Source organism: Zophobas morio, unplaced genomic scaffold (assembly GCF_036711695.1).
Source record: "Zophobas morio isolate AGI-343-1 ecotype UQ-CSIRO unplaced genomic scaffold, CSIRO_AGI_Zmor_V1 ptg000018l, whole genome shotgun sequence".
Classification (NCBI taxonomy): Eukaryota; Metazoa; Arthropoda; class Insecta; order Coleoptera; family Tenebrionidae; genus Zophobas; species Zophobas morio.
The window spans coordinates 894,351-917,921 of NW_026972123.1; the positions used below are offsets into that span (position 1 = coordinate 894,351).

General features: G+C 36.0%; 1 protein-coding gene across 9 annotated transcripts in view; it reads right to left on the reverse strand.

Annotated features, from left to right (window-relative positions):
- Positions 1–23,571, reverse strand: part of LOC135131098 (uncharacterized protein) — a 272,956-nt gene that overhangs the window by 38,609 nt on the left and 210,776 nt on the right. For 7 of the 9 annotated variants that reach the window (XM_064058639.1, XM_064058641.1, XM_064058637.1 and 4 more), the window contains 2 exons: positions 21,975–22,363; positions 5,884–6,211 (listed from right to left, as the gene is read on the reverse strand). In XM_064058639.1, coding sequence (XP_063914709.1) covers positions 5,884–6,211; positions 21,975–22,363 — 717 coding nt within the window. Of the gene's footprint in view, positions 1–5,883; positions 6,212–21,974; positions 22,364–22,440; positions 22,462–22,578; positions 23,024–23,571 lie in introns of those variants that run through there. The other 2 variants (XM_064058640.1, XM_064058635.1) reach the window with 2 other exon arrangements.

Consider the following 23,571-nt stretch of genomic DNA (forward strand, 5'->3'; position numbering starts at 1 on the left):
GGAGGGTATCTCATCTGCTAAAGTCAGTCTTATCTTAGCAACAATTTTTAATTTATCGATTTTTCAATTTTTCGTTTCCTCAATTTCTCATATTCGTGATTTTTATTTTTCAATTTCTCGATTTTGCAGATTTTTGGTTTTTAATTTTCCATTTCTTGAATATTTCAACTTGCTAATTTATAATTTTTCATTTTCTGAATTTTTTATTTTTCAATTTCTCGATTTAGATTTTTTGGATTTTTCGATGTTTCGGTTCTATGATTTTTCTTTCCTCAACTTTACTTGTTACAATTTTTCGATTTGCAATTTTTCGGTATTACCATTTTTTCATTTTTTCGACTTCTCAGTTTCTCAATTTATGATTTTTCAATTTTTCAATTTTTTCACTTCCGCAACTTTTTATGTTGATTTTTATTTTTCATTTTTCGATTTTTTAATTTTCATTTTATGAATTTTATATCACAATTTTTCGATTTTTCATTTTCGAATAATCTGGATTTATTATACTGTACGTCAGGGGCGAGGGAAGTTCTGTCGAAATAACCTCCAACCAGTTTTTTTGATCACAATTTTTCGCGTCTTCATTTTCATTAATTTTTTAATTTTCCCAATTTTCGATGTTTGGGTTTAATGATTTTCCTTTTTTCAACTTTAATGTTACAATTTTTCAATTTTTCAACTTCCAAATTTTGAAAATTTTTCGTTTCTTCAACGTCTCGATGTTCAGTTTTTCATTTTTTTGAAAAGAGAGGGCGGGCGGGTGGGCGGGGTTACCACCTGTTAATGTAAGATCGATTTTGACATATGACATACTCTCTGAGAAAATAGAGGGCGGGTGGGCGGGGTTAGTACCTACTAAAATCTGTTTTATCGTAGCAGTTACTAGCCCCGCCCACCGACCATCTCTTTTCTTACAGGGTATGTCATCTACCAAAATCAGTCTTATCTTAGCAACAATTTTTAATTTATCGATTTTTCAATTTTTCGTTTCCTCAATTTTTCATATTCGTGATTTTTATTTTTCAATTTCTCGATTTTGCAGATTTTTGGTTTTTAATTTTCCATTTCTTGAATTTTTCAACTGGTTAATTTATAATTTTTCATTTTCTGGATTTTTAATTTTTCAATTTGTCGATTTTAGATTTTTTGGATTTTTCAATGTTTCAGTTCTATAATTTTTCTATTCTCAACTTTACTTGTTACAATTTTTCGATTTTCAATTTTTCGGTATTACCATTTTTTTCATTTTTTCGACTTATCAGTTTCTCAATTTATGATTTTTCGATTTTTTAATTTTCATTTTATCAATTTTATATCACAATTTTTCGTTTTTTCATTTTAGAATAATCTGGATTTATTATACTGTACGTCAGGGGCGAGGGAAGTTCTGTCGAAATAACCTCCAACAATTTTTTTATTACAATTTTTCGTTTCTTCATTTTCATTCCTTTTTTTATTTTTACGAATTTTCAATATTTGGGTTCATGATTTTTCTTTTTTTAACTTTAATATTTTCAAATTTTCGTTTCTTCAATGTCTGCAGTTTTTCAATTTTGCATTTTTTGGAAAAGAGAGGGTGGGTGGGTGGGGCTAGTAGCTGTCAAGATAAGAATGATTTTGGCAAATGAGATCCGCCTAAGAAAATAGAGGGCGGGTGGGCGGGGTTACCACCTGTTAATGTAAGATCGATTTTGACATATCACATACCCTCTGGGAAAATAGAGGGCGGGTGGGAGGGGTTAATATTTACTAAAATCTGTTTTATCGTAGCAGTTATTAGCCCCGCCCACCCACCCTCTCTTTTCTTAGAAGGTATCTCATTTGCCAAAATCAGTCGTATCTTAGCAGCAAGTTTTAATTTATCTATTTTTCAATTTTTCGTTTCCTCAATTTTTCATATTCGTGATTTTTCAAATTCTCAATTTTGCAGATTTTTGGTTTTTAATTTTCCATTTCTTGAATATTTCAACTTGTTAATTTATAATTTTTCAATTTTTCGATTTAAAATTTTTTGGAGTTTTCAATGTTTCGGTTCTATAATTTTTCGTTTGCAATTTTTCGGTATTACCATTTTTTCATTTTTTCGATTCCTCAGTTTCTCAGTTTATAATTTTTCAATTTTTCGTTTCCTCAGTTTTTTATGCTGATTTTTATTTTTCATTTTTCGATTTTTTAATTTTCATTTTATCGATTTTATATCACAATTTTTCGTTTTTTCATTTCTTATATTTTTGCAATTTTTCGCTTATTCAATGTTCCGATTTTATAACGTTTCTTTTTTTCAACTTTAATGTTTCTCAATTCTTCGAGTTGCAATTTTTCAATTTTGCAGTTTTTCGATATGACAATTTTTCGATTGTTCAGTTTCTCAATTTTTAATTTTCAATGTTTCGGTTTTATGATTTTTCTTTTTTCGATTTTAATATTTTCAAATTTTCAATTTCTCAATTTCCAAGGTTTTCAATTTTGCAATTTTTGATTTTTTGGAAAAGAGAGGGTGGGTGGGCGGGGCTAGTATCTGCTAGGATAAGACTGATTTTGGCAAATGAGATCCGTCTAAGAAAATAGAGGGCGGGTGGGCGGGGTTAGTACCTACTAAAATCTGTTTTATCGTAGCAGTTACTGGCCCCGCCCACCCACCCTCTCTTTTCTTGCAGGGTATGTCATCTACCAAAATCAGTTTTATCTTACCAGATACTAGCCCCGCCCACCCACCCTCACTTTTTTTACAGGGTATTTCATTTGCCAAAGTCAGTCTTATCTTAGCAACAATTTTTAATTTATCGATTTTTCAATTTTTCGTTTCCTCAATTTCTCATATTCGTGATTTTTATTTTTCAATTTCTCGATTTTGCAGATTTTTGGTTTTTAATTTTCCATTTCTTGAATATTTCAACTTGCTAATTTATAATTTTTCATTTTCTGGATTTTTAATTTTTCAATTTCTCGATAATAAATTTTTTTAATTTTTCGATGTTTCGGTTCTATAATTTTTCTTTTCTCAACTTTACTTGTTACAATTTTTCTATTTGCAATTTTTCGGTATTACCATTTTTTCATTTTTTCGACTTCTCAGTTTCTCAATTTATAATTTTTTGATTTTTCAATTTTTCACTTCCGCAACTTTTTATGTTAATTTTTATTTTTCATTTTTCGATTTTTTAATTTTCATTTTATCGATTTTACATCACAATGTTTCGTTTTTTTATTTTCGAAAAATCTGGATTTTTTATACTGTAAGTAAGGGCCGAGAGAAGTTCTGTCGAAATAACCTCCAACCAATTTTTTTTATCACAATTTTTCACGTCTTCATTTTCATTAATTTTTTAATTTTCCCAATTTTCGATGTTTTAGTTTATTTTTCTTTTTTTCAATTTTAATGTTACAATTTTTCAATTTCTCAACTTCCAAATTTTGAAAATTTTTCGTTTCTTCAACGTCTCGATCTTCAGTTTTTCATTTTTTGGAAAAGAGAGGGCGGGTGGGCGGGGTTACCACGTGTTAATGTAAGTATGATTTTGACATATGACATACTCTCTGAGAAAATAGAGGGCGGGTGGGCGGGATTAGTACCTACTAAAATCTGTTTTATCGTAGCAATTACTAGCCCCGCCCACCCACCCTCTCTTTTCTTAGAGGGTATATCATCTGCCAAAATTAGTCGTATCTTGGCAGTAATTTTTAATTTCTATCTATTTTTCAATTTTTCGTTTCCTCAATTTTTCATATTCGAGATTTTTATTTTTCAATTTCTCAATTTTGCAGTTTTGGTTTTTAATTTCCATTTCTTGAATATTTCAACTTGTTAATTTATAATTTTTCATTTTCTGGATTTTTAATTTTTCAATTTTTCGATTTTAGATTTTTTGGATTTTTCAATGTTCTTTAATTTTCCTTTTTTCAACTTTACTTTTTTCAATTTTTGGATTTGCAATTTTTCGGTATTACCATTTTTTCATTTTTTCGATTTCTCAGTTTGATTTTTCGATTTTTTAATGTTTTCATTTTATACTTTTTCGTTTTTTCATTTTTGATTTTAAATTTTACAATTTTGCAACTTTTCCATTTTCAATATGGAAAAAATGTAAAAATCTATAATTTGAAAAAACGAAGAACTGAAGAAACGAAAAAATGAAAAAAACTGGACACTGGAAAATTTAAAATTGAAAAAACGAAAATTAAAAAATCTAAATGTTGAAAAAACAAAAAATCGAAAACCGAAAAATGTCACAATTAAAAACAGAAGAAGATCGGCACTTATTGATTCGAACTTTTTTTTTTGAAGTGACTGCTTGATTTTTTTATGCTCGGTATTCATTTTTTCTATGTGCCGTATAACCGAAAAAAGTAGGCCATGAAATTTATTTTCAAGAAATGCTGTTAAATTTCAAAGAGTGCTAAACGACTTTTTTTCTCGATCGTGTGATACCATATGATCGAAAAAAAGTTCTCTAGTAGACCATGAAATACGAGTCAAAAGTTGTACGGTTCTTTGACAACTACATTCCAAAATTATTTTTAACTGTACAGAATGTTCTGTTTTTTTGGCTTAACACACAACTTAGTTTATTTAAATGGAACATTCTGTATATTTTTACATATTCTCATCATTTTCTTTCTATGCTTTATAGCTACAGTTCGTTTTTGAAACATCGATGCGACGTTGCCACGTTATTCTATTTTTTTTGAAATTATTTCGCAATAGAAGTGTTACAATATTTTGTGGAAAGATCAATAAAGATATGTTCGCGCTTTGTTTTGGTATCAAATAAATCAAATTTTAATATACAGAGGGTTTATAAAAAAATATATAAATTTTTATAATTTTCAAATATCGATATTTCGGTCTTTTCAAATAGAACATAGAAATATTTTTAAAGGTTTATATTCTTTATATAAAAATGGCAAAAAAAGAATATACTAAAAAAGGATCAACTAAATATTTGATTTTTTACGGAAAATGCTCCTATTTTAGAAATTCACCGCTCCGCCATTTTTAAAGATGGAGGTTTGCAATTTTGCACAAAACTTTCCAGTTAGCTTCTACATACATATAAATTTATTTATACCGACTGATTAAATTTGAAAAGTGTTTAAATGGGACACACGTATTTTGTAAAATAAAAAAAAATACAAGGTGTCCCATTTAAATAATACGAGAAAACGGGCAATTTGTAATTTTGATCACCTTGTATAAATTAGTTAATAAACGCTTCAGTTTTTATACGTTTGTTAAGGCAAGGTAATTAAAAATTTTGACAAAAATTTACATAAAAACGTGAATAAATTGAATTGTGAAAATATATAGAGTGTTACATCACAAAAAGGAAAAACACCTTGTATATTTGAAAATTTTTAAATACGCCATATTTTACTATTATTTTAATATTATAACAAAATAAACGAGTTTGTGAAAACCTTGGACATTCTAATTTCAGTTTTTTTTCCTACAACCATCCTTCCTGTATTTTGTTTAAAAAAATTGCATCAAAAATTTTTGTCGAAAAATGCACTTCTGATGAACCTTTTAAAAATAACTCACCACCAACAAAGTTACTTTTGCTCAATAAAGAAATTTTCTTTCGGTACCAACGGCACCATCACTCCACGTCACGTCAACGCGCCCCCCCAGACAAAACCCCCAAATCCACCGACAATACCTCAACGTAAAAACCCGCCACTAATGACATTCGCTTACTTATTTAAATAACCGCCTGCATAATACATAACTCACCGCCGGTATCTTATTGGAAACCGAACTCGAATCAATACCCGCCGTCGTCCTCCACGTCCCATTCGAAAAGCGCCAATCTTCGCGAAAGCACTTCGCCTCCGGCACGCGAACTTCACCACCACCACTCGCCCCCGTCGCTCGCTACTCACCTGTGCGGCGTCTTCGGCGGCGGCGGCGTCGCTGGCGCCCACCTTGTTGCGCCGCCGCCCCACTCCCAGGCCGGCCGCCTGTCCCACCGGCGGCACGTGGTGGTTCATCTCGTGCACGGTGAGACTCTGCTTGATGTCCGCCGTGAAGTTGCACGCCGAACACCTGAAGGCGCCGCGGCCGTTGTGGTTCTTGCAGTGCCTGTCCAGGTTCCACTTGTACGGCGTCCGGAAGTCGCACATGTCGCATTTGATCATCGGCATCGAGTGGTACTTGACGTGCTTGGTGAACCGAGCCTTCATGTGCGTGGCGTACGTGCACTTGCTGCACCTGGGGGAGCAAAAGGAAAACGTTACTTACATCTTGGTAGTAGATACTGGGGACTTTGAGAGGATTCGATTCTGGGTACTCTGTCGAGCCTCTAGACAACTGAGTTAAGTTATTTTCACGTATACAAGGGCTTAATTTTATTTTTTCATTACTATTTCTTGTAAGTGTATTTTTCTTCTTGGTATTATTATTATTAATATTAAGTGTATCATTAGTTTTACTGTCAATCACAGGACGTGGTCTAAAGAGGATCTATCAGAGAAGTCAGGTCAGGTCAGGTCAGGTCAGGTCAGGTCAGGTCAGATCAGGTCAGGTCAGGTTAGTCCAGATCAGGTCAGGTCAAATCAGGTCAGGTCAGGTCAAATCAGGTCAGCTCAAATCAGGTCAAGTCAAGTCAAGTCAAAACAAGCCAAGTCAGGTTAGGTTAAGTCAGATCAAATCAGGTCAGTTTAAGTCAGGTCAGGTAAGGTCGGGTTTTAAAACGCTTTTAAATCTAGAATCCTCGAGTGACGCGAGTTGTGTTGTGTTGCTTTTTAAGAACAAAATACCAATGGATCCAAAAAATTTTTTCAGCGAACAAATCCGATAAATTAAGACGCTTCTAAAAATAAAATACCAATGGGTTCCAGGATTCTATCAGCGAACAAAATAATGGGTATTTTGAAGAAACCTTCTGAATGCGAAGCATTGCGGAAGTGATGCTCATTGCCCTCACATTTTGATACTATTAAAAATGAAACACTAAGCGAGCTGTATTAAGGCACTTCTAAAAATAAAACATCAATAAATCGCCCAGATTCTTTTGTGTATTTTGTTATGGGTCCCCTTAGCAAGTACTAGATCCGCCCACCCGCTCTTTACTTTCTTAGAGTTAATCCACCATTTTCCAGACACCAGGTACTTCCTTAGCTTACCCTCGGAAAATAAATATCATTTACCAAAATCAGTTTTAGCTTAGCAAGTACTAGCCCCCCCCCCTCCTTTTTATTTTCTTGTATGTCATTTTCCAAATCAGTCATATCTTACGAAGTACTAGCCCCGCCCGCCCGCCCTCCCTTTTCTTAGAGGATATCTCTTTTTCCAAATCAGTCATATCTTACGAAATACTAGCCCCGCCCACCCGCCCTCCCTTTTCTTAGAGGGCATTTCATTTGCCAAAATCAGTCTTATCTAAGCAAGTACTAGCCCCGCCCACCCACCCTCGCTTTTCTTAGAAGGTATTTTATTCGCCAGAATCAGTTTTATCTTAGCAAGTACTAGCCCCGCCCATCCGCCCTTTATTTTCTTAGATGGTATATCATTAGTCAAAATCAGTCTTATCTTACCAAGTACTGGCCCCACCCACCCGCCCTTTATTTTTTTAAAGGGTATGTCATTTGCCAAAATCAGTCTTATCTTAGCAAGTACTTACTTAGTGAGCGAAGTCCTTCTTAAAATAAAACATCAGCGAGTACCCGAGATTCATTTAGCAAGCGAAATGGACTATATTTTAGTACTTCTAACAATGAAACGCTAATGGTTGCTTGAGATTCTTGAAGCGAGCTGCATCATAGTACTTCTACAAATAAAATACTAATAGATCCCTGAGGTTCTTTCAGCTAGCGAAGCGAGCTGTATTTTGGTACTTCTAAAAATGAAACACCAATGGGTCCCCATGAAGCTCTCAGCGAGCGAATCGAACTGTACTTCTTCTAAAAAAAAAAAAAAAAACCAATGGGACCTTCAGATTCTTTCAGAGATCGAAGCGAGCTGTATGATGGTACTTTTAAAATTACAATACCAATAGGTCCCCTTAACAAGTACCAGCTCCGCCCATTCGCCCTTTATTTTCTTAAAGGCTATGTAGTTCGTCAAAATCAATCTTGTCTTAGCAAGTCCCCATCCGTCCTTTATTTTCTTAGAGCGTATGGCATTCGCTAACTTAGCAAGTACTAGCCCCGCCTACCCACCTGTTATTTTCTTAGAGGGTGTCATTCGCCAAAATCAGTCTTACCCTGCCAAGTACTAGCCCCGCCCACCCGCCTTTTTTTTTCTTAGAAGGTTTGTGATTCGCCAAAAATCAGTCTTATCTTAACAAGTACTAGCCCTGCCCATCCCCCCTCTCTTTTCTTACAGAATATATCATTCGCCAAAATCAGTTTTATCCTACCAAGTACCAGCCCCGCCCACCCACCCTTTATTTTCTAAGAAGGTACGTGATTCACCAAAATCAGTCTTGTCTTAGCAAGTACTAGCCCCGTCCACCCGCCCTTTATTTTCTTAGAGAGTATCTCATTTGCCAAAATCACTTGTATCTTAGCAGGTACTAATCCCGCCCACCCGCCCTTTATTTTCTTAAAGGGTATGTGATTCGCCAAAATCAGTCTTGTCTTAGCAAGTACTAGCCCCGCCCACCCGCCCTTTATTTTTTTAAAGGATATCTCATCTGCCAAAATCAGTCTTATCTTAACATGGACAGCCCCACCCACCTGCCCTCTATTTTCTTAGGCGGTATATCATTCGTCAAAATCAGTGTTATTCTAACAAGTACTAGTCCCGCCCATCCGCTTTGTATTTTCTTAGAGAGTACTTACTTAGCGAGCGAAGCGAGCTATATTAGTACTTCTAAAAATGAAACATCAGTGAGTACTCGAGATTCTTTGAGCGAGCGAAGCGAGCTGTACTGGCTTGCTTTTATAAACTAATAATAAATAATAGGTTCCTGAGATTCTTCTACGAGCGAAGCGAGCTGTATTTTAGTACTTCTAAAAATGAAACACCAATGGTTCTTTAACATTCTTTGAGCCAATGAAGCGAGCTGTATTATGGTACTTCTGAAAATAAAACATCAATAGATCCCCGAGATTCTTTCAGCGAGTGAAGCGAGTTGTATGATGGTACTTTTAAAATTAAAAACTATTGGGTCCCCTTAACAAGTACCATCCGCCCTCTATTTTCTTAGAGAGTATATCATTCGGCAAAATCAGTTTTATCCTACCAAGCACTAGCCCCGCCCACCCGCCCTTTATTTTCTTGGAGGGTATCTCATTTGCCAAAATCACTCTTATCTTAGCAGGTACTAGCCCCGCCCACCCACCCTCTCTTTTCTTGGAAGGTATGTCATTCGCTAAAATCAGTCTTGTCTTAGCAAGTACTAGCCCCGCCCACCCGCCCCTTATTTTTTTAAGGGTATCTCATCTGCCAAAATCAGTCTTATCTTAGCACGGACAGCCCCGCCCACCTGCCCTCTATTTTTATAGACGGTATATCATTCGCCAAAATTAGTCTTATTGTACCAAGTACTAGTCCCGCCCATCCGCCCTGTATTTTCTTAGAGAGTACTTACTTAGCGTGCGAAGCGAGCTATATTAGTACTTCTAAAAATACAACATCAGTGAGTACTCGAGATTCTTTCAGTGAGCGAAGCGAGCTGTATTGGGTTGCTTTTACAAACTAATAACAATCAATAGGTTCCCGAGATTCTTCTGCGAGCGAAGCGAGCTGTATTTTAGTACTTCTAAAAACGAAACACCAATGGTTCTTTGATATTCTTTCAGCCAATGAAGCGAGCTGTATTATGGTACTTCTAAAAGTAAAACACCAATAGATCCCCGAGATTCTTTCAGCGGGTGAAGCAAACTGTATGATGGTACTTTTAAAATTGAAATACTAATGGGTCCTCTTAACAAGTACTAGCTCCGCCCATCCGCCCTCTATTTTCTTAGAGGGTATATCATTCGGCAAAATCAGTTTTATCCTACCAAGTACTAGCCCCGCCCACCCACCCTTTATTTTCTTAGTAGCTGCCAAGATAAGACTGATTTTGGCAAATGACATATCCTCTAAGAAAAGAGAGGGTGGGTGGGCGGGGCTAGTACATACCTGCTAGGATAAGACTGATTTTGGCAAATGACATCCGTCTAAGAAAATAGAGGGAAGGTGGGCGGGGTTAGTACCTATTAAAATCTGTTTTATTGTAGCAGTTACTAGCCCCGGCCACCCACCCTCTCTTTTCATAGAGGCTATGTCATTTGCCAAAATCGATTTTATCTTAGCAGCCACTAGCCCCGCCCACCCACCCTCTCTTTTCTTACGGGATATATTCTACCAAACTCGGTTTTATTTTAGCAGGTACTAGCCCCGCCCACCCGCCCTCTCTTTTCTCAAAGGGTATCTCATCTGCCAAAATCAGTCTTATCTTAGCAGCAATTTTTAATTTATCGACTTTTTAATATCTGAATTTTGCAGATTTTTGGTTTTTAATTTTCCATTTCTTGAATATTTCAACTTGTTAATTTATAATTTTTCATTTTCTGGATTTTTAATTTTTCATTTGATTGGATTTTTCAATGTTTCGGTTATATAATTGTTCTTTTTTCAATTTTTCATTTCTTCAATTTTTCGATTTGCAATTTTTTGGGTATTACCATTTTTTCATTTTTTCGATTTCTCAGTTTCTCAGTTTATGATTTTTCGATTTTTCAATTTTTCGTTTCCTCAACTTTTTATATTGATTTTTATTTTTCAGTTTTCGATTTTTTAATTTTCATTTTATCGATTTTATATCACAATTTTTCGTTTTTTTTTTCTTTCATTTTTGTAATTTTTCGCTTTTTCAACTTTCGATTTTTCAGTTTCTCAATTTTTTATTTGTAATGTTTTCTTTTTACACTTTTACCAAAACCAGTTTTATTCTACCAAGAACCAGCCCCGCCCACCCGTCCTTTATTTTCTTAGAAGGTATGCGATTCGCCAAAATCACTCTTATCTTAGCAGGTACTAGCCCCGCCCGCCCACCCTCTCTTTTCTTGGAAGGTATGTATATTCGCCAGAATCACTTTTATCTTAGCAAGTATTAGCCCCGCCCACCCGCCCTTTATTTTCTTAGATGGTATATCATTCGCCAAAATCTGTCTTATCTTAGCAGGTACTTACTTAGCGAGCGAAGTCCTGCTAAAAATAAAACATCAGTGAGTACCCGAGATTCATTTAACAAGCGAAACGAGCTATATTTTAGTACTTCTAAAAATGAAACACCAATGGTAGCTTGACATTCTTAAAGCGAGCTATATCATAGTACTCCTAAAAATAAAATACTAATAGGTCCCCGAGATTCTTTCGGCGAGTGAAACGAGCTGTATTTTGATACTTCTAAAAATGAAACCCCAATGGGTCCCCATGAAGCTCTCAGCGAGCGAATCGAACTGTAGTATGGTACTTCTAAGAAAAAAAAACACCAATGGGACCTTCAGAATCTTTCAGAGATGGAAATGAGCTCTGTGATGGTACTTTTGAAATTAAAATACCAAAGGGTCCCCTTAGCAAGTACTAGCTCCGCCTATCCGCCCTTTATTTTCTTAGAGACTATATAGTTCGTCAAAATCAATCTTGTCTTAGCAAGTACTAGCCCCGCCCACCCGCCCTTTATTTTCTTAGAGGGTATGTGATTCGCCAAAATCAGTCTTGTCTTAGCAAGTACTAGACTCACCCACCCGCCCTTTATTTTTTTAAAGGGTATCTCATCTGCCAAAATCACTCTTACCTTAGCAGGCACTAATCCCGCCCACCCGCCCTTTATTTTCTTAGAGGGTATGTGATTCGCCAAAATCAGTCTTGTCTGAGCAAGTACTAGCCCCACCCACCCGCCCTTTATTTTTTTAAGGATATCTCATCTGCCAAAATCAGTCTTATCTTAGCACGGACAGCCCCAATTAGTCTTATTCTACCAAGTACTAGTCCCGCCCATCGGCCCTCTTTTTTCTTAGAGAGTACTTACTTAGCGAGCGAGAGGAGCTATATTAGTACTTGTAAAAATAAAACATCAGTGAGTACTCGAGATTCTTTCAGCGAGCGAAGCGAGCTGTATTGGCTTGCTTTTATAAACTAATAATAATTAATAGGTTCCCGAGATTCTTCTGCGAGCGAAGCGAGCTGTATTTTAGTACTTCTAAAAATGAAACACCAATGGTTCTTTGATATTCTTTCAGCCAATGAAGCGAGCTGTATTATGGTACTCCTTAAAGTAAAACACCAATAGATCCCCGAGATTCTTTCAGTGAGTGAAGCGAGCTGTATGATGGTACTTTTAAAATTAAAAACTATTGGGTCCCCTTAACAAGTACCATCCGCCCTCTATTTTCTTAGAGGGTATATCATTCGGCAAAATCAGTTTTATCCTACAAAGTACTAGCCCCGCCCACCCGCCCTTTATTTTCTTAGAGGGTACGTGATTCACCAAAATCAGTCTTGTCTTATCAAGTACTAGCCCCGCCCTTTATTTGCTTGGAGGGTATCTCATTTGCCAAAATCACTCTTATCTTAGCAGGTACTAGCCCCGCCCACCCACCCTCGCTTTTCTTGGAAGGTATGTCATTCGCTAAAATCAGTCTTGTCTTAGCAAGTACTAGCCCCGCCCACCCACCCTTTATTTTTTCAAAGGGTATCTCATCTTCCAAAATCAGTCTTATCTTAGCACGGACAGCCCCACCCACCTGCCCTCTATTTTCTTAGACGGTATATCATTCGCCAAAATCAGACTAATACGACCAACTACTAATTCCGCCCATTCGCCCTGTATTTTCTTAGAGAGTAGTTACTCGGCGAGCGAAGCGAGCAATATTAGTACTTCTAAAAATAAAACAACCCAAATTCCAAAACTGAAAAATTTAAACATGGAGAAATTGAAACATGATAAGATCGAAATCTTGAAATAAGTAGTTCAAACGAAAAATTACAAAATCGGGAAATTGAACAATCAAAAATTTAAACATCGAAATCTCTATAAATCAAGAAATCGAAAAATTGAAAAATCGAGCAATTGAAACATTAAAAAATTGAAAATCTACAAAGTCTAAAGCAGAGGAAAAAAATATTAAAAATCCAAAATTAAAAAAATCGAAAAATTGAAAAATAGAACAACTGAGGAACCAAAAATGGACTAAAAGAAACATCAAAAAATCGGAAAATTGAGAAATTTAAAATCGAAAAATCTAAAAGTCAAAAATTAAAATCGAAAAGTCGAATCGTTTTAAAAACAGTAAAATCGAGATGTCGAGAATAAAAAAAACGAAAAACCGGAATATTAAAAAATTTGAAAATTGGGAAATCGAAACATCAAAAATCGTAAGTTCGCAAAAAAATTAAAAATTGAAATTCAAAAATAGAAAAATTGAAAAAAAGATAGACTGAAAAATTCCAAATCTGAAATGTGGGGAAACTGCAAAATTGGAACAAAAAAACCGGAAAATTCGAAAATTTGAAATTCGAAAAGCCGAAAAAACGAAAAACTAATAAATTGAAAAACTGAACAACCGAAAAATTTAAACATCGAAATCTCCTTCAACCGAGAAATCAAAAAATTGAAAATCTAAAAAGTCTAAAGCAGAGGAAAAAAAATAAAAATGTAAATTCAAGAAATTCGAAAAATTGTAAGACAGAACATCTGAAGAACCAAAAATCGACTAATTGAAACATCAAAATCAGAAAATTGAAAAATTTAAAATCGAAAAATCTAAAAGTTAAAAATCAAAATTGGAAAATGGAACAAATTTAAAAACAGTAAAACCGAGATGTCGAGAATAAAAAAAAAACCGAAAAACCGGGATATTAAAAAATTCGAAAACTGGGAAATCGAAACATCAAAAAATTGTAAGATCAAAAAGAAAATATTCATAAAAAATCGAAAAATTGAAAAATAGATAAACTGAAAAATCCCAAAACTGAAACGTCGAGAAATTAAAAATTGAAACAAAGAAATTGGAAAATTTAAAATTCGAAAAATCGAATAATCAAGGAATTTAAACATCGAGAAATCGAAATGTGAAAAAAGAGATCTTGAAATAGCTTACTTGAAAAATTAAAAATAGATTTAAAAAAAAATCGATAAAAAAAGGTTGCTTTTACAAACTAATAATAATTAATAGGTTCCCGAGATTCTTCTGCGAGCGAAGCGAGCTGTATTTTAGTACTTCTAAAAATGAAACACCAATGGTTCTTTGACATTCTTTCAGCCAATGAAGCGAGCTGTATTATGGTACTTCTAAAAATAAAACACCAATAGATCTACGAGATTCTTTCAGCGGGTGAAGCGAACTATATGATGGTACTTTTAAAATTGAAATAATAATGGGTCCCCTTAACAAGTACTAGCTCCGCCCATCCACCCCCTCTTTTCTTAGAGGGTATATCATTCGCCAAATTCAGTTTTACCCTACCAAGTACTAGCTCCGCCCACCCGCCCTTTATTTTCTTAGTAGCTGCCAAGATAAGACTGATTTTGGCAAATGATATATCCTCTAAGAAAAGAGAGGGTGGGTGGGCGGGGCTAATACTTGCTAAAATAAGACAGATTTTGGCAAATGAGATCCGTCTAAGAAAATAGAGGGAGGGTGGGCGGGGTTAGTACCTACTAAAATCTGTTTTATCGTAGCAATTACTAGCCCCGCCCACCCACCCTCTCTTTTCTTACAGGGTATATTCTACCAAACTCGGTTTTATTTTAGCAGGTACTAGCCCCGCCCACCCGCCCTCTCTTTTCTCAAAGGGTATCTCATCTGCCAAAATCAGTCTTATCTTAGCAGCAATTTTTAATTTATCGACTTTTTAATATCTGAATTTTGCAGATTTTTGGTTTTTAATTTTCCATTTCTTGAATATTTCAACTTGTTAATTTATAATTTTTCATTTTCTGGATTTTTAATTTTTCATTTGTATGGATTTTTCAATGTTTCGGTTATATAATTGTTCTTTTTTCAATTTTTCATTTCTTCAATTTTTCGATTTGCAATTTTTTGGGTATTACCATTTTTTCATTTTTTCGATTTCTCAGTTTCTCAGTTTATGATTTTTCGATTTTTCAATTTTTCGTTTCCTCAACTTTTTATGTTGATTTTAATTTTTCATTTTTCGATTTTTTAATTTTCATTTTATCGATTTTATATCACAATTTTTCGTTTTTTTTTCTTTCATTTTTGTAATTTTTCGCTTTTTTAACTTTCGATTTTTCAGTTTCTCAATTTTTTATTTGTAATGTTTTCTTTTTACACTTTTACCAAAACCAGTTTTATTCTACCAAGAACCAGCCCCGCCCACCCGTCCTTTATTTTCTTAGAAGGTATGCGATTCGCCAAAATCACTCTTATCTTAGCAGGTACTAGCCCCGCCCGCCCACCCTCTCTTTTCTTGGAAGGTATGTATATTCGCCAGAATCACTTTTATCTTAGCAAGCATTAGCCCCGCCCACCCGCCCTTTATTTTCTTAGATGGTCTATCATTCGCCAAAATCTGTCTTATCTTAGCAGGTACTTACTTAGCGAGCGAAGTCCTTCTAAAAATAAAACATCAGTGAGTACCCGAGATTCATTTGACAAGCGAAACGAGCTATATTTTAGTACTTCTAAAAATGAAACACCAATGGTTGCTTGACATTCTTAAAGCGAGCTATATCATAGTACTCCTAAAAATAAAATACTAAAGGTCCCCGAGATTCTTTCGGCGAGTGAAACGAGCTGTATTTTGATACTTCTAAAAATGAAACCCCAATGGGTCCCCATGAAGCTCTCAGCGAGCGAATCGAACTGTAGTATGGTACTTCTACAAAAAAAAAAACACCAATAGGACCTTCAGAATCTTTCAGAGATGGAAATGAGCTCTGTGATGGTACTTTTGAAATTAAAATACCAAAGGGTCCCCTTAGCAAGTACTAGCTCCGCCCATCCGCCCTTTATTTTCTTAGAGACTATATAGTTCGTCAAAATCAATCTTGTCTTAGCAAGTACTAGTCCCGCCCACCCGCCCTTTATTTTCTTAGAGGGTATGTGATTCGCCAAAATCAGTTTTGTCTTAGCAAGTACTAGACTCACCCACCCGCCCTTTATTTTTTTAAAGGGTATCTCATCTGCCAAAATCACTCTTATCTTAGCAGGTACTAATCCCGCCCACCCGCCCTTTATTTTCTTAGAGGGTATGTGATTCGCCAAAATCAGTCTTGTCTGAGCAAGTACTAGCCCCACCCACCTGCCCTCTATTTTCTTAGACGGTATATCATTCGTCAAAATCAGTCTTATTCTACCAAATACTAGTCCTGCCCATCCGCCCTGTATTTTCTTAGAGAGTACTTACTTAGCGAGCTAAGCGAGCTATATTAGTACTTCTAAAAATAAAACATCAGTGAGTACTCGAGATTCTTTGAGCGAGCGAAGCGAGCTGTACTGGCTTGCTTTTATAAACTAATAATAAATAATAGGTTACCGAGATTCTTCTGCGAGCGAAGCGAGCTGTATTTTAGTACTTCTAAAAATGAAACACCAATGGTTCTTTGACATTCTTTCAGCCAATCAAGCGAGCTGTATTATGGTACTTCTGAAAATAAAACATCAATAGATCCCCGAGATTCTTTCAGCGAGTGAAGCGAGCTGTATGATGGTACTTTTAAAATTAAAAACTATTGGGTCCCCTTAACAAGTACCATCCGCCCTCTATTTTCTTAGAGAGTATATCATTCGGCAAAATCAGTTTTATCCTACAAAGTACTAGCCCCGCCCACCCGCCCTTTATTTTCTTAGAGGGTACGTGATTTACCAAAATCAGTCTTGTCTTATCAAGTACTAGCCCCGCCCTTTATTTTCTTGGAGGGTATCTCATTTGCCAAAATCACTCTTATCTTAGCAGGTACTAGCCGCGCCCACCCACCCTCTCTTTTCTTGGAATGTAAGTCATTCGCTAAAATTAGTCTTGTCTTAGCAAATACTAGCCCCGCCCACCCGCCCTTTATTTTTTTAAAGGGTGTCTCATCTGCCAAAATCAGTCTTATCTTAGTACGGACAGCCCCACCCACCTGCCCTCTATTTTCTTAGACGGTATATCATTCGTCAAAATCAGTCTTATTCTACCAAATACTAGTCCTGCCCATCCGCCCTGTATTTTCTTAGAGAGTAGTTACTCGGCGAGCGAAGCGAGCAATATTAGTACTTCTAAAAATAAAACAACCCAAATTCCAAAACTGAAAAATTTAAACATGGAGAAATTGAAACATGATAAGATCGAAATCTTGAAATAAGTAGTTCAAACGAAAAATTACAAAATCGGGAAACTGAACAATCAAAAATTTAAACATCGAAATCTCTATAAATCAAGAAATCGAAAAATTGAAAAATAGAACTGAAGAACCAAAAATGGACTAAAAGAAATCGGAAAATTGAGAAATTTAAAATCGAAAAATCTAAAAGTTCAAAAATCAAAATGTCGAATTGTTTTAAAAACAGTAAAATCGAGATGTCGAGAATAAAAAAAAACGAAAAACCGGAATATTAAAAAATTTGAAAATTGGGAAATCGAAACATCAAAAAATCGTAAGTTCGAAAAAAAATTAAAAATTGAAATTCAAAAATAGAAAAATTGAAAAAAAGATAGACTGAAAAATTCCAAATCTGAAATGTGGGAAAACTGCAAAATTGGAACAAAAAAACCGGAAAATTCGAAAATTTGAAAATCGAAAAGCCGAAAAAACGAAAAACTAATAAATTGAAAAACTGAACAACCGAAAAATTTAAACATCGAAATCTCCTTCAACCGAGAAATCAAAAAATTGAAAAATTTAGCAATTGAAACATTAAAAAATCGAAAAATTGAAAATCTAAAAAGTCTAAAGCAGAGGGAAAAAAATAAAAATGTAAATTTAAAAAATTCGAAAAATTGTAAAACAGAACATCTGAAGAATCAAAAATCGACTAATTGAAACATCAAAATCAGAAAATTGAAAAATTTAAAATCGAAAAATCTAAAAGTTAAAAATCAAAATTGGAAAGTGGAACAAATTTAAAAACAGTAAAACCGAGATGTCGAGAATAAAAAAAAAACGAAAAACCGGGATATTAAAAAATTCGAAAACTGGGAAATCGAAACATCAAAAAATTGTAAGATCAAAAAGAAAATATTCATAAAAAATCGAAAAATTGAAAAATAGATAAACTGAAAAATCCCAAAACTGAAACGTCGAGAAATTAAAAATTGAAACAAAGAAATTGGAAAATTTAAAATTCGAAAAATCGAATAATCGAAGAATTTAAACATCGAGAAATCGAAATGTGAAAAAATAGATCTTGAAATAGCTTACATGAAAAATTAAAAATAGATTTAAAAATGTACATATTAAAAAAAATCGATAAAAAAAAAGGTTGCTTTTACAAAGTAATAAAAATTAACAGGTCCCCGAGATTCTTCTGCGAGCGAAGCGAGCTGTATTTTAGTACTTCTAAAAATGAAACACTAATGGTTCTTTGATATTCTTTCAGCCAATGAAGCGAGCTGTATTATGGTACTTCTAAAAGTAAAACACCAATAGATCCCCGAGATTCTTTCAGCGGGTGAAATACTAATGGGTCCCCTTAACAAGTACTAGCTCCGCCCATCCGCCCTCTATTTTCTTAGAGGGTATATCGTTCGGCAAAATGAGTTTTATCCTACCAAGTACTAGCCCCGCCCACCCGCCCTTTATTTTCTTAGAGGGTACGTCATACCTGCTAGGATAAGACTGATTTTGGCAAATGAGATCCGTCTAAGAAAATATAGGGAAGGTGGGCGGGGTTAGTACCTACTAAAATCTGTTTTATCGTAGCAATTACTAGCCCCGCCCACCCACCCTCTCTTTTCTTACAGGATATATTCTACCAAACTCGGTTTTATTTTAGCAGGTACTAGCCTCGCCCACCCGCCCTCTCTTTTCTCGAAGGGTATCTCATCTGCCAAAATCAGTCTTATCTTAGCAGCAATTTTTAATTTATCGACTTTTCAATTTCTGAATTTTGCAGATTTTTGGTTTTTAATTTTCCATTTCTTGAATATTTCAACTTGTTAATTTATAATTTTTCATTTTCTGGATTTTTAATTTTTCATTTGTATGGATTTTTCAATGTTTCGGTTATATAATTGTTCTTTTTTCAATTTTTCATTTTCTTCAATTTTTCGATTTGCAATTTTTTGGGTATTACCATTTTTTCATTTTTTCGATTTCTCAGTTTCTCAGTTTCTGATTTTTCGATTTTTCAATTTTTCGTTTCCTCAACTTTTTATGTTGATTTTTATTTTTCATTTTTCGATTTTTTAATTTTCACTTTTTCGATTTTATATCACAATTTTTGTTTTTTTTTTCTTTCATTTTTGTAATTTTTCGCTTTTTCAACTTTCGATTTTTCAGTTTCTCAATTTTTAATTTGTAATGTTTTCTTTTTACACTTTTACCAAAATCAGTTTTATCCTACCAAGAACCAGCCCCGCCCACCCGCCCTTTATTTTCTTAGAAGGTATGTGATTCGCCAAAATCACTCTTATCTTATCAGGTACTAGCCCCACCCGCCCACCCTCTCTTTTCTTGGAAGGTATGTATATTCGCCAACATCAGTGTTATCTTAGCAAGGACTAGCCCCGCCCATCCGCCCTCTATTTCCTTAGAGGGTATGTCATTTGCCAAAATCATTCTTATCTTACTAAGTACATATTTACTTGGCGAGCGAAGCGAGCTGTATTAATACTTCTAAAAATAAAACAGTAAGGAGGACCCGAGATTCTTTTAGCGAGCGAAGCGAGCTGTATTGAGTTGCTTCTAAAAAACGAATAAGCAAGAGGTCCCGGAGATTCTTTCTGCGAGTGAAGCGAACTGTATTTTAGTACTTCTAAAAATGAAACACCAATGGTTCCTTGAGATTCTTTCAGCGAGCGAAGCGAGCTGTATTATGTATTTGTAAAAATAAAACACCAATACATAGATCTCCGCGATTTTTACAGCAAGTGAAGCGAGCTGAATTATGGCACTTCTAAAAATAAAACACCAATAAATCCTAGGATTTTGTCTGCAAGTGAAGCTAGCTGCTAAAAATGAAACACCAATGGCTCCCCGTGAAGCTTTCAGCGAGTGAAGCCAGCTGTTTTATGGTACTTCTAAAAATAAAACACCAATGGTTTCCTGAGATTTTCTCAGCCAGTGAAGCGGGCTGCATTTTGGTACTTCTAAAAATGAAACACCAATGGGTTCCCTTAGCAAGTACTAGCTCCGCACGTCCGCCCTTTATTTTCTTAGAGGGTATGTCATTCGCCAAAATCAGTGTTATCTTAGCAAGTCCTAGCCCCGCCCACCCACCCTTTATTATTTTAAAGGGTATATCATCTGCGAAAATCAGTCTTATCTACCTACTAGTCCCACCCACCTGCCCTCTATTTTCTTAGAGGGTATATCATTCGCCAAAAGCAGTCTTATCCTACCAAGTACCAGCCCCGCCCATCCGCCCTGTATTTTCTTAGACAGTACTTAGCGAGCGAAGCGAGGTATATACCTATTAGTACTTCTAAAAATAAAACCTCAGTGAGTACCTGATATTCTTTAAGCGAGCGAAGCGAGCTGTATTGAGTTGCTTTCACAAACTAATAAGCAATAGGATCCCGAGATTTTTCTGCGAGCGAAGCGAGCTGTATTTTAGTACTTCTAAAAATGAAACATCATTTGATATGCTTTTAGCCAGCGAAGCGAGCTTTATTATGGTACTTCTAAAAATAAAACACCAACAAAGAAAGCTGTATCATGGTACTTTTAAAATTCAAATACCAATGAATCCCGCGACTTTTTGAGCTAGCGAAACGAGTGGTATTATTGGACTTCTAAAAATAAACCACTTGTGGTACCTTAAAATTCTTTCAGCGAACGAAACGAGCTATATTAGTACTTCTAAAACTAAAACATAAGTAAGTACCCGAGATTCTTTTAGCGAGCGAAGCGAGCTGTATTGGTTGCTTTTACAAACGAATGACTAATAGGTTCCCGAGATTCTTTCTGCGAGCGAAGCAACCTATATTGCTGTACTTCTAAAAATAAAACACTAAAAATGGACTCCCGAGATTTTTTCAACAAACGAAACAAACTATGTTGTGCTATTTCTAAAAACGAAATACTAATGGCCGCCTAGATTTTTTCTGAGAACGAGGCGAGCTATCTTATGGTATATGTACATTCTACATCTAAAAATAAAATACCACTGGGTTTCCCAGATTCTTTTAGCGAGTAAGACGAGTTGTTTTGTTTTACTTCTAATCTCAAAATTAAAAAGTTCAGACTTTAACTAGTGGGCTATGTTTTCCTAATTTAATTACAGCGAAAACTCGTTTGCGTTGTAAGTTAATTGCAATTATTACTATGGCGCACGTTAATATAATATATACAGGGTGAGTCACAAGCGTGCGGTTTTTTTTCATTAACTTCTTTGCAAGATTTATGACATTTTTGAAACGCCAACGTTATTCCAATTTAACATCTGTGTTGCAATTAAACTGATTCTAAATATACAGAGTGTTCATAAAAAAATCTAAAAGATCGCAATTTTTAATTGCAATTTTGTTGTCATTGAATTACAAAACAAAATCGAGAAAATTGTAATTGTAATCATAGTTAATGGCTAATGAGATATCGAAGAGTGCGCACTTAGTGACTCATCCTGCATGGATGTTTTAAATCGCTATGATGGCAATTCTGAATCACCGACGTCATTAATGCCACACCACGAAAGCAAAAGTTTCCAAATAAAAATAGCCCAAAGGGGCGCGAAATCTACACGTGACACGAAAAAACGAGCGGATTTTACTCTCTCCGAATGTTTACACGTGCTGAAACCTTGGACGTCGCAGAAATATCGCCCGAAAGAGCTCGCCGACCACCGCGCATGCCCACTACCAACCCAGTAAAAAAAAGGAAAAAACTCATTCTCTCCCGACTCGGATCCGCGAGTTCCTCGCCGCCACTCACCTGAAGAACTTGGTCTTGATGTGCTCCTGCCGCTCGTGCCGCTCCAGCATCTGCCTCGACCTGCTCGAGAAGCTGCACAGCGAGCACCTGAACTCGTCGTCGTCGTCGGAGGGCGCGGCGGGCGCCGGCGGCGGCGCCGGGGCGGCGGCGTCGTGCACCATCTTGGCGTGTCGCAGCAGCTTCTGGAAGTGCTTGGAGGCGTACAGGCAGTTAGGGCACTCGTAGATCCTCACGCGCTCCTCGTGCACATCCCGCAGGTGGTAGAGGTAGTGGCGCGGGTTCTGCGTGAAGAAGTCGCACGAGCTGCACGAGTAGTTGCGCTTCACTTTGCACTCGGGGAGGTCCTCCGGGTCCTGGTCCTTGTCCTCGTCGTCGAGGTGCTCGGACATCTGCAACAAGGAGTGCGGTTGAACGGAGACGTTCTTGCGCTTCTTCGCCGCCTTGACCCGCTCCCGTCACTCTTTACCTGCATGACATGGCAACGCGAACGGGTAAACAAGCGTCATCGACGACTTCGTCATGCACATAATTAGGACGAGGACGCTCGAGGCCTGCGCCGTGGCCGCGGACAAGAAACACCCACGGACGCGGCGGCGACACTTACGGCCGGGTTTGACTTTTCTTAAGCTAACGTCAAATTCAATATGGCAACTCAACATCAGGCAACTGGACGGAGGTTTCTTGCGACGGGGAGCAGTGGCGGCGCGCCGCGGCGACGACGGGGGTCGCGGACGGACCGAATGCTGGTCGGGGCGGTTTCGAAAGCGGAGACGAGGCGCGACGGAGCGGTACTGACGAGAATCGCGGCGAAGCGAGCGAAAGAACAACGCGAAGGGTACATAGGTAGAGGGAAAGTGTGTGGCAGTTACGGCGGATTTTGGGGAAGTTCGAAGAAGTCTCTTCAACAGGATTTTCTTGCGAAAATCTACCTGAGCTAAAAGGGATGGACAATTACGGGACATGGGTCATAAAACCATCGAAGATTGTTGACAATTTATGGCCGGCTGCCAACTCTATTAATTATATTTTCCAAGTGTGGCCAAGAAATTTAATATTTTTCTTTTATTGTATCTTATTATTGGTCAAGAGGTGTAATTAACTTGTCCTCTAAATGGAATTATTCTGTTGGACAAATACATCTTTATTTATTTATTTATATTTATTTAAATATTCAATTATGCAAATTATTGCTCTCCGTACTAAATTATGTAAAAAAGGACACATTAATGAAGCAAATGGGGCAACTCTAAAAACAAATATATTTTTATTGACCAAAATTCTTTTATTTTTTATCTTTGCATCGACATAACTAGCGAGCGGATTTCTAGGTTTAATGCTTTTGGTGAAAAATGTAAGCACTTCAAAACTTTTTTATATCTGTAACTATGATACAATTTGGAGTCATTTGACACATTTTTTTTATGCTTATTTGTTTTTTTTTTTTCAATTTTATGCATATTAAAACTTATATGCTTATTTAATGCTTTTTTCGACGAATATGCATTTTATCTAGACTTGACCATTAAAGTACACTTACTCAAGACCCTTTCTGTGAATAGGTTCCGGTCGTTTGGGTAATAAAATTTTATTATAGGAT